At 37.0% G+C, this 12106-nt stretch overlaps 1 protein-coding gene across 1 annotated transcript in view; it reads left to right on the forward strand.

Moving 5' to 3' along the window:
• ADAMTS19 (ADAM metallopeptidase with thrombospondin type 1 motif 19) overlaps positions 1-5126 on the forward strand; it is a 307854-nt gene extending 302728 nt beyond the window's left edge. The window contains exons 22-23 of the mRNA XM_024123327.2: positions 2112-2289; positions 4677-5126. Coding sequence (XP_023979095.1) covers positions 2112-2289; positions 4677-4828 — 330 coding nt within the window. The 3' untranslated portion in view covers positions 4829-5126. The remainder of the gene's footprint in view (positions 1-2111; positions 2290-4676) is intronic.
• Positions 5127-12106: the final 6980 nt, after the last annotated feature.

Below are 12106 nucleotides of genomic sequence, written 5' to 3' on the forward strand. Positions count from 1 at the left end.
AAAAAAAAAAAAAAAAAAAAAAAAAAAAAAAAAAAATCTATAGTGAAAAATTTTTTTTCTCCAAGTGATTCTAAGGGGTAACTTCAGATGGATGGATATATGGTTTTGAAGCATAAATATGCATGAGTAGTTGGGATAATCGTGGACCACTTCGTGGAAGTAGTGGATTTGAGATTGTGATTTGAAAAGAGGCTAGGCACAGTTGTAATTGTGAGAGTAGAAAGTGCATGGGCATGATTAGTGTTTTATAGAGCAAATGATCCCTAAAGCAGAGAGGTGGAAAGTTGTTTGAGGAGCTAGATAAATGCCAGCCTGGAGATTTGGGGATACTGGGCTTTATCTCTTAGACAATGGGGAACTCAATAACTGAAGTATTTTCCAAGGAGATTTTATATATACATAAAGCAATTTTAAAAGAATACATATTCTGTGTTAATATTTGGGATTGACTGGAAGACTGTGAACTAAAGACAAAGTGAACAGGAGCAGACAGATTTGAGGTGTCAAGGGTTTGTGTAGAATGCTTCTTGTGCTAATGAAAATAAGAAGAGCAGGGGACCCAAGATGACAGTAAAGGAAGAACTGAAAATTCTTACAAAGAAAATGCAGTCCTAACAATGACTTGGTCAGATACAAAGGGGAACAAGCATTACAAACCTTGTGCCTGCATATCTAAAAGGTGACAATCAGAAAGTATTTACCAATTTTCAAATAGAATACACCGAGATCATCTCTATAAAGAGTTCTAAGTTTTTTAGAACTGTTTAGCTAGATATGGCTAAATCTTTACCACATAGAAAATAATATAACTAGTAAATAAATAATTACTATTTTCAGAAACACAAGAACATTCCCTCTCCCACATGTAATTTTGATACCATATAATAATTGTATTTTCTTATTCAACTCAACATCAGTTTATTTGTGTAACAAATTAAATCTAGTGATATATATGGACCCAAGAGACTTCTTTAATAAACAAACATTGTAAGTTAAATATGTTCTCTGAAATATCTTACAAATGAAGACAAACTACATTTAGCTGAAATACAGGAATCCATTAAAAGGGTATCTTATTAGAAAAATACATATTATCAAATATTATTTGCACAATTTTGGATGTCATGTAATCTGCGAAGTCATAGCAGTTATTTCAATAACACATCAGGTTGATAAGCCATGTTGATATTCTTTTTTAAATAAATTTATCTATTTTATGTATTTATTTTTGGCTGCGTTGGGTCTTTGTTGCTGTGCACAGGCTTTCTCTAGTTGCAGCGAGCAGGGGCTACTCGTTCATTGCAGTGCGCAGGCTTCTCATTGTGGTGGCTTCTCTTGTTGCAGAGCATGGGCTCTAGGCGCACGGGCCTCAGTAGTTGTGGCACATGGGCTCTAGAGCGCAAGCTCAGTAGTTGTGGCGCACGGGCTTAGTTGCTCCACGGCCCACGGCGTGTGGGATCTTCCCGGACCAGGGCTTGAACCCGTGTCCCCTGAATTGGCAGGCAGATTCTTAACCACTGCGCCACCAGGGAAGCCCCCAGACATGTTGATATTCTTTTTTTTTTTTCATGTTGATATTCTTGATAAACATTTTAAGGCCAGAGCAAATGGAGTGGATGAGTACATTGAAAGGCTGTAACGAGGATCTGGCTCCACAGTTGGGCATATCTAACTCTCGAGCATCAATGACTAAATTAAAGAACAGTGAATCAATTATTTGTGCAAACTGGATATTAAAACTTTTAAAACTGTCCGCCCAAGTTCATTACTTACTGGTATCACCCACTCTTTTTCCCAAGTCATACTCTCCAACTTTTTTTTTAAATTTTATTGAAGTATAGTTGATTTACAATGTTGTGTTAATTTCTGCTGTAAATTTTTTTAATCGCCTATGTCCTTCATTGTCCAAAGCTCTGCCTTAAGTCAGCTAGATATTCTGAACAGCACTGTGCCCAAGTTATGAGCAACAACATTTCTGACCCATGTTTTACATTAACCCTGGATGTTGTGGCTCATGTTCAATTTTAGCAAATATAAGGAGAAGGTGGCTCACAGCCTAGAAAAAGGAAACAACAAAAAGAACATTTAACAAAACCTTGTATCTCTCCTAGTGCTCAATTACTTGTGGCAAAGGAATGCAGTCCCGTGTTATTCAGTGCATGCATAAGATCACAGGAAGACATGGAAATGAATGTTTTTCTTCAGAAAAACCTGCAGCATACAGGCCATGCCACCTTCAGCCCTGCAATGAGAAGATTAATGTAAATACTATAACATCACCCAGGCTGGGTAAGCAGACCAAAAATGGGATGATTTTGAGAAACATGGAAATGATCATGGCTTCTTCTATTTTGCATATCACTTTAAAGCTTAGTTATCAATCTATACTAATTAGTTTGGTTCTGACTAAATTGGATCTATTCAACTATAGTTTAGTCCAGATGATCATATGGGTAAAAAATCCTAAAGACTAAACTATTTTCATTCCTGAGCTGTCTACTCAGGTCCAGGCCCTGGAAATATGAATGCCATACCACCCAAGGTCATCCTATAAAGGGTTGAAGGATGTAACCATATTTTTGGTTCTGACCAGTCCCATGGCAGAGCCCTCAGTTAAGGTAATGTCTGTGGAAAGATGAGGTTGTAGTGTACACCTTGGATCTCTTCATTGTTAATAGCCTTCCTTGTGATCCTGGGTACAAATTATCCTTTGGAGAGACAAAGAGTAAAAAAATCACTTTCAAGGAGAACAGATGCATGTATCTACACCACTGAACAAGAAGTACCATTTTTTTCATCTTTAAGGACATAATGTTAAATAAAAATAAATAGTAGTAACATTGATTTACATAGTTTTTATGTTATTAAATGCTTTCACATATATTCTCAATTCCTGCTATTTAATCTAATACATCATCAAGAAGTAGAGTATGTATTTTAAGTATATGTATCCTGCATTTGAATAACAAATATTCATGAATGAATTAGCCTTTATTTTTGTGGCAGTTAGTGGCTTTTAATAGCACTGCTGCCTGGATGTCACTGGGTTAATATATGTTTAACACCTTCAGTTGTTTTTTTTTTAATTAATTTTTATTAGAGTATAGCTGATTTACAATGTTGTGTTAGTTTCTGCTGTACAGCAAAGTGAATCAGTTATACATATACATATATCCACTCTTTTTTAGATTCTTTTTCAGATCGGTCATTACAGAGTATTGAGCAGAGGTCCCTGTGCTATACAGTAGGTCCTTATTAGTTATCTATTTCACATATAGTAGTGTGTATATGTCAATACCAGTATTCCAGTTTATCCCTCCCCCCTTTTCCTCCTTGGCATACTGAGTGAAATAAGTCAGACAGAGAAAGACAAATATCATATGATATCACTTATATGTGGAATCTAAAAAAGTGGTACAGATGAACTTATTTACAAAACAGAAATAGAGTCACAGATCTAGAAAACAAACTTATGGTTACCAGGGGGGAAAACCTTCAGTTTCAATTTGTATGTATAATCTCCAGGGGATCAGTTTAATCATACAGAATAATATTGCCAAAATGCAAGGAGCTAAATTGTCATAGATACTTTTCCAGGCATACGATTCAATCAAATGGAAAAGTTTGTGTTCTTCATGGAAATATAAAAGTTCTCTTTTTTAAGCCAAATAATTAACATTTCTAAGAAATAATCAGTTCAAGTAGAATTAAAAGTAGTTAAGACAAAAAGTTAAGCAATCCTAGAGCAGATGCTCTAAATCCTTGTATTCAGAAACAGCATAATCCCTTTCTCCAACAATTATTTGGAGTCCTTCTTGAAGTATCATGTGTCAGAAAATAATGAATTAAAAGCAGAATTTAATTAAAACTCCATTTTCTCTGTTAATTTGTTCTTGAAGGCACATCCCCAAGCACAGAAGCACAGTGGTTGGAAAATCTTAAGGTTTTTAAACATAAATTAATGAATCATACTAGAATAGTGGCAAAAGGAACAATTGTAGCAGAACTGTCTTTTATTATACATGCCAGAACACGCTATTTCTTCAGAAAAACTGGGGCCAAATCTACATGACTGAATTTTTTATACCAAGAACTCATTTCAAGCACTTTATTGCTATAAATTTTAGTCACTTTTGATAATCAGCTTTGATTTTAAGGATGCCTGAAATTGCAATTCTTAAATATCCCAGCTAGACATGTCTGCTATCTAGGAAACAAGGAATGTGAAATAAGTGTGAGCAGATTTTTGTTTCGCTATGTCTTTGCAATGTCATCCATAACAATACTTATTAATTTGTATTCTCGTAATGGTGGACATATTGAACACATTCATTTTTCTTTTTAATCTTCTCAACTAAAAATCCAAAAGAAGCTTAAATGGAAGCCATGAAATGGAAACTTAAAAGCCATTTGCAGTAGACTTATTGGATTTGGGAAATCTATCTTTAATAAGTCTATAAAAGCTCATGAGTAAGACCATTATTCATTCACTTTACTCCTTTATTATAGGGTATGTGTGTGTGTGTGTGTTTCTTTATCTTTTATGCTCCGTGAGGTAATATACATGAGTCAACGTGTGTGTACAAAATCCCCCAACTTAAGTGATTGCTCTTTGTTTCTACTCATGACACCTAGTTTATCTCATGACACCTAGTTCCCTGTGTTCTGCTTCACAGCTGCTCTGACTTTCAAGTGCCTGGGAAATCAGTGGCCTGTGTACTGCCGGGTGATACGTGAGAAGAACCTCTGTCAGGACATGCGGTGGTATCAGCGCTGCTGTGAGACGTGCAGGGACTTCTATGCCCAAAAGCTGCAGCAGAAGAGTTGACCTCTAGCAGGCTGGCTGGCTAACAGCTCTTTGCAATTACATTATTTATAAACACACACACTAGCATGTTTTTCAGACCAAATATTATCAGATTACATATAATTTAATCAAATTAATTTATTTTTTTGCCTGCCACACATCCAATATGGTGTTTGTTTTGGTTCTACAAACATTTTGATTTATACTATATGGCTTCATAAATAATTTTATATAAATAAGTTGGATCCAGTTTCCAGAATAAAAATAAAAAGGGAAAAACAAAAAACCAAGATATTTAGGCTTTAAAAAAACAAAACAAAAAAACCCATTTTTTTAAGTTAGGGCTGTCTCTAAGATGCTACTCTCTCCCTGACAATACCATTGAGTTATCCAGAATGTATACTAATTTAGCATAATAGTTTAGTTATATATGGAGAGAAATCATTTTTGTTTTTTGGTATCCTGATGCAGAACTAGCCCATTTTCTGTAATCTGCAGTAGATGTGTCAACATAACAAACCTCATAGTGTTGAACAGGTTTTTAGAGAATGTATTATGCATTGCATTCAGATTTAGAGATATCCATAGGAAAAATTCTACTGTAATTATAGCCTTATTTTAATAATGAAAAAGAAAAGTCAAAATAGAGACTTTGATCATGTTCATGAACATGTACTTGAACACAAGTATTGTAACAATGAAACACTGTAATGATTTACACTGAATCACCATTGCACTGTTGATATAGTGTAGAGAAACCGTTATAGAAATGGTAACATCCTACAAAAATGTGTATTATTTTAACATGTTGTCATTAGATTTTAGCTTTTTAAAATATTTTGAACAAAGAAAGCGTTGATCCCCTCATTTCCTTGTATCTTTTTAGCAGATCTATAAAAGAGTATAGTACTTAGCCTCACAAATCATAATGAGAAAATTTACTAGTTTTCAGTCTTTTCCCTAGAAACAAGGAAAAACAAAAAGCTATAACACTGTGGTAGTTTCATTGTGTTTTTTCTTTCTAAAAATTAAAAAGTTTTACAATTCTATGAAACGTTTAAAAACCAGCTTAAAGGTTTTCTTGTGAGAAAATATTGTACATGATTCACATGATTTCTTAGATTTTTCAATAAAATATGTGAAACTTCCTGCTGGGAGGCAATTCTTCATGAGTCTCTCACATTTCCACATGTCTTGGCACTGTCTGCTTTTGTTCTGGAGTGTCTTCTAAAGGATGTTTGTGTCATGAATAGCCTTGGAAGGTAAAGATAGCGTCTTTTTTGGAGCAAAGGGCAGACATTCTTATTTCTCATTATGAAAGTTTCAGGTTCCTTAAAATTGGGGTCCCTCTCCTGTAATACAGTTCACTGCATGCGCAGGTACCGCCTGGCTCTCTTCGTGTCACCCTGTGGGAATTAGGGCTTAGGGAACCGGTGCAGGAAAATGCTGATTCTCCGGCTACTGCTGTTGCCGTAAGTAATAAAGTCCTTTGTCTTTAACCCAGGAATTTTATGTCTTCTGCCCTGAAAGTGTGACAGGCCAACTTGCTAGATTGCAAGTAGAGTAAAGCCTCAAAGTCTTCACAGTTCTTGACACCTTCCCTCATTAGTATTTTCACCTTCATGTTCATACGGGGCACAGTTTGTTTCTAGACTGTCCCTTACTTTGGATATCCTTTAATTTAATTGTTGAAATATAAAATCAACCAGTATCAACACATATTAGGTAAGATAGTAGGGGAATGAGAAAAGAAAAAATTACATAGGAAGAGGAGACATTCTTAATCCATCCCTTGATTCCTGAATCCATGAATTGGTGTAGAACTACCACCATTTATTGGTTGATGAATTAGGCCCTATACAACATCTTAGAGGACCTCCAAAATGTTTTCACCCAGCTGATGCCAGAATTGATTATTTGGGGGAAAAAAGATGTTGCATCATTCTGTCAGGCCATCTGTTCAGGGTGATGGGGAACGTGGTAATACCAGCGATTCACGTGAGCATGAGTCCACTGCCACATATTTTTAAACTGTAAAATGAATTCTCTGAACAGAAACAATTTCGTATGGAATACCCTATCAGTGAACGAAGCATTTGGTAAGTTCATGGATGTTATTTTGGCAGAAACTTTGCAGGCTGGGAAGGCAAATCCATAATCAGGGTACGTGGCTATTTCTGTGAGAACAATCCATTGCCTGTTTGGTGATTAAAGTGATCTAATATAATCTTACTGTAATCAAGGTGTTTTGGCTGCCTTGACAAGGACTTGGGAGGAGCGTGGTTTGAAAACTGGTGACAAAGAAGTTCTGAGGAAAAGATATGTGAATAATATATATTCCATTTGACTGCTCACCAAAGAGCATCCTCAGGAGAGAGGACTCAATCATCAGTTAGATACGATGATGGGTTCTGTGTACGTTGGCCAATCTCTTTCATCAGCCACCCTTGTCCTTGCCCAGTGAGCCCAGGAGCAGAGACAGTGGTGACAGGACTGGAGATTATGTGTGGGTTCAGCAATGTGAACTACCACTCACCAAGGCCAGTCTAGCTACAGTCACTACTGAGGGCTCAACCTAACAATAGCAGAGAAAGTATTATATCCCAACATTGGCACCATTCTATGGAAGGACCAGCCCACCGCCTTGATTGCAGTAAGATTACATTAGATCACTTTTATCACCAAACAGGCAGTGGTTTGTTCTCACAGAAATAACCACTTACCCTGATTATGGATTTGCCTTCCCAGCCTGCAAAGTTTCTGCCAAAATAGCATCCATGAACTTACCAAATGCTTCGTTCACTGATAGGGTATTCCATACGATATTGTTTCTGTTCAGAGAATTCATTTTATAGTTTAAAAAAATGTGGCAGTGGACTCATGCTCACGTGAATCACTGGTATTACCACGTTCCCCATCACCCTAAACAGGTGGCCTGACAGAATGATGCAACATCTTTTTTCCCCCAAATAATCAATACTGGCATCAGCTGGGTGAAAACATTTTAGAGGTCCTCTAAGATGTTGTATAGGGCCTAATTCACCAACCGATAAATGGTGGTAGTTCTACACCAATTCATGGATTCAGGAATCAAGGGATGGATTAAGAATGTCTCCTCTTCCTATGTAATTTTTCACTCTCCCATCTGATTAAATTTGTGATAATACAGTGTAATTCTCCAAAATCCATCTGTCTTCTGTCTGTACAAGACTATAGGCCAAAAACAATAACAAAAAAAAGAGGATTTAACTTTCCTTCATCCTTAAAATCCTTCATGGTAGAAATAATTCTCAAATCTCTCAATGAATGAAGTGTTGATTTAATTTCCCATTTTGGTATGTAGAGGCAGTTCTAGGAGCTTCTGTTGCCATTACTACTGTAAAAGCCCTCATTCTACAGATCGTGGAACCAACAAGGGGAGCAGGAGTTCTGCCAGTTTGTGAGTATTTGTACTCCAAATAAGCCTTTCAGAATTAAGAAAATAACTATGGGGTAGGTTCAGGGACTCTTTGGTCCACTATGAGACAGATTTAAGCAAAAACTTGATTAAAATGTTTGACTTCCATAAGCTCTTCCTCTGACTACGAGACTCCAGAGGCAATTCGGGTCATCAGGAACTAGTATCAGCTCAGAGCCAGTAATCCAGTAGTCATCAAAAAGTCAGTATTTCCCTCGTGCCATTACACATTTCCCATCAGGGAAGACTAGAGGGTAGATTTACAGTATGAATTTTGGATGGCATAGCAGAATCCTTCCTCTAAAAGATCCAGCCTCCCCTTTATTCAGAGAGTTCTGGGTTTGTGAACCTGCTCTCATATGGAAATGGATCAAGGGAAAGTAATTCCCTGATGTGGTGGTTCAAATCAGGCTTCTTTTCACTAACTCTAGAGGTTAAATGCTTATACAAATCAAGTAAGACTTTAGTAGAATGCTCATCTGTTTCAGTACTCTGGACTCCATGATCAATTAGGCAATACCAAAAATCTTTGCAGGTCAAACTATTGCCTTTACCCGTTTGACTTTGCTGCCCCTTATGGTAACCATTCCCATCTGGTCCCTGGGATTTAAATACCCTTGTAGAATTCCATCATTCTCATTAAATTCAAGGAGCTCAGTTCTATGGCAGCATTTCCCAATGCCATTTCTGATTTTCAGGGAGTAGCTACTACAAAGTTGTTTAAAGATTCCAATACTGCCTTCACCAATGTATTTTTCAAGTCCTGGTGAAGGGAATACCCTTTGGACCCTTTTCGGGGACGTGTTTAGTACATTAGTGAGCACATCTATCATATTTTTAAAAACTGTCTTTCTAAACACGTGTATACTTTCCTCTTTATTACATTATAGCAAGGAAGTTTTGACATCTCAGTTTCGTTCAGTGCAGACCACCATTGGGTCCAGTTTTCAGTCATATTGTTAGTTACTCCCAGACGTGTGAACTACACTTTGAATCAAGAATCTCTGCTTAGTGAACCCATATCAAAAACATTTAGGTTAATAGAATATTGTATTCCTTTTTTCCTAATATAACACCATTAAGAAACAGTCTCGTACATATATCTTGGGTTTCAGTTAATGTGAATTGGTGAAATCCTGCAATTCCTTTGGCATGTATGGTAACACCTTAAAGTCATACTTTTTACCTGGTTCTGGATCTTCCAGGATATGAATCTGGATGTGGATTTAGAAGACATCACAGATGGTAGGACATCAGCATTACAGTTTAAAAGGTTTTATTTCAAGGCAGTCATAAAAGCTTTCTGGTTCCCAACTTAGACCTTGAGCTGTGAATGTAAAACCCCAGGCTTATCATTCTCTTGCTGTAAGTTCTCCAGCTGATTTAGAAGCAATGAGTCAACCCCACGGTCCTTATTCTCTTTGTTTCTATGGAAAATTTATATTGCAGCAGGTACTTCATAACCTAGGGCCTTGCTTTCTCTAGGCACTTCACTCTAGGTAACTATAGTTGAGAGTTTTTATAACCATTCTGCCCCTGTATGTCATGGATGACCAGGGTCCCACTTACTACTGGTCATTAATGCCTTTAAGTCTAGTCATATTGGAGAACTAATTCCAGATTCCATTTTTAAAATTCTCTTCCTTGGAAGCACTTCTGGCACCAGTAGTTGCCAGGTCCAATCAGCAAAGCAGTGTTAGCGGATAATAGGTTTGAACTCAAACAACAGCAGGAGGAGCCCTGGAAGTGAAGGTCCGTAAGAGGAGTTGGAGGATCAGAGCAGTCACCAATCTGAGCAGCCAGGCACAGCCAGGTAAGTTTAACTATAAAGGGGTAATTTGTGAAGATGTCTATGAGATACTGTTGCCTCTGTGTAGCTTCCTCCTTTACAGGACCACAGCCAAACACTGGGTAGTGGATCTAAGTTTCCTGGCGGTCAACAGGTCCAACAGTTGGAAATAAGAAATGGGCATAGAGCTCAGGAGAGCAAGGCAATCTAGAACCTGCCAAGGGCCTATGCCTCTGTCACCATATCTGATTGCAAAAAGAATTGCAGATTAATGGATGCTGCTTCCATTGTGCCTTCCAAATTTCATGCCAGTTTCTCTTTCAGCTTCTTCTAACCCAGACTCACACAAAGAAGGGTATTCTGGGAAATGGAGTCTGCTTTTTAACTGTGGATAATAAAACTTTAAATTTTTTTCTCCAGTTTGCTTTATATCGGACATGGCTGAAATGAAAACCCATTTCTTATGCACTCTTAAAACAATAGCGAACCTTTTTTAAGCACTTAATATATGCTAAGCATTCTTTTAACCACTATACCTATTAAACCTCACAGCACCCTCGTAAGGGACCATTAATATCTTCACATTGTAGCTGAGGAAACTGAGGACCAGAGAGATTCAGCAACTTGCTCAAGAGCACAGTTTAGTTGGATGTATCACTCTGACCTCAAATTCTGTGCACTTAGTTAACGTGATTGCCTCCCTCGTTCATCACTTTTGATAATGTTATGTAATAGATGCCCAATGATTTATAACCTAATCACAGGCTTTCTTTGTAATCAAAACTATCCAAAACTGTCCAAATTTTCAAAGTCAGATAATTTGATGGACCCCAACTGCTCATGTGGACATCATCCAGACTTTTCCGATGGAAATACTTTCAGATATTTCAGTTGGTTATTTGCATAAGAAAAAGAAAGAAAAGAAAGAAGGAAGGAAGGAAAGGAGGGAGGGAGGAAGGGAGAGAGGATGAGGAGAAGAAAAGAAAATATGGTTAATTAATATGTAGACAGTTTTGCCTAGTGAACTATATTTCTATTTTTATAATTCTCATGGTTCAAAAGATAATAATTCTGGGTCCAAATCCAAGGGATAATGATGCTTTTATTAAAATTTGCTATAAAGAAAGAGGACAAATGATTACATGCATGGTAAGAGTTGAGAAGCTCCAGATATCCAGATTTCCACCAGATTGTTCCTGTAATATAACTCTTTATTTATATTTATTTATACTCTTTGTCACTCTAGAATGAAGGTGTTAGTGACAGCAAAGAAATACAACTCCTAAGACAGTATTTGTCCAATCACTGTCAGGTAAATTTTTTGTAGAGTTAAAAGGACAACAATGAAATGGGTGTTATGTGATCAAATAAATTTGGCAAATGCTAGCGTTGATGAAACAGAACTTCTCAGAGTCTTCCATGTGAGTTTGTGTGTTATAAACTACCAGAAGAGAATACAGAGTATGTCATAAATATTTTTGGCGATGGAATTCTTTTTTCACTGGGCATGGTTGATTGAAAAACAGAGCACTAAGCCATTTTTTTAATCAAATTTAATTGGATTATCAATTTCCAACCAGAGGACTCTGGAAGAGACAACAGCCACCATTATTTATTGAGCGAAGGGCTTTATGAGGTTCTTAGGACAGGACTCATGTGAGGAAGGAAGCATCCAATAGGGTTGTTCTTTTATTATGTATCCAGTATAGGGACTCATAAAAGAAAAGGGAAAAATATATTATCAAACAAAAGATAGTAAGAGTATAAACAAATCACTCTGAAATTTCAAAAGAGGGAAAAATCATTTCCCCTACTAGAGAAAATATGTAAAGTTTTGTGAAAGGCTAGGTATCAGCAATGGCCCATGAAGTATGAATAGGAGGTGGTCAAAATCCAGGGTTGGGAAGAAGTGTTTCCAGGCAGAAGGACTGGCGTCAGCAGAGGTGTGATTTGGGGGTGGGGGGGGCGGTTTGGCCAGTAGCAGAAGAGGGAGGAGTAAGCTTGATTTCCTGATTATCAGTCATGTAAGCTACCCATAGGGACAGTAGTGAGA

Source organism: Physeter macrocephalus, chromosome 8 (genome assembly GCF_002837175.3).
Source record: "Physeter macrocephalus isolate SW-GA chromosome 8, ASM283717v5, whole genome shotgun sequence".
Lineage (NCBI taxonomy): Eukaryota > Metazoa > Chordata > Mammalia > Artiodactyla > Physeteridae > Physeter > Physeter macrocephalus.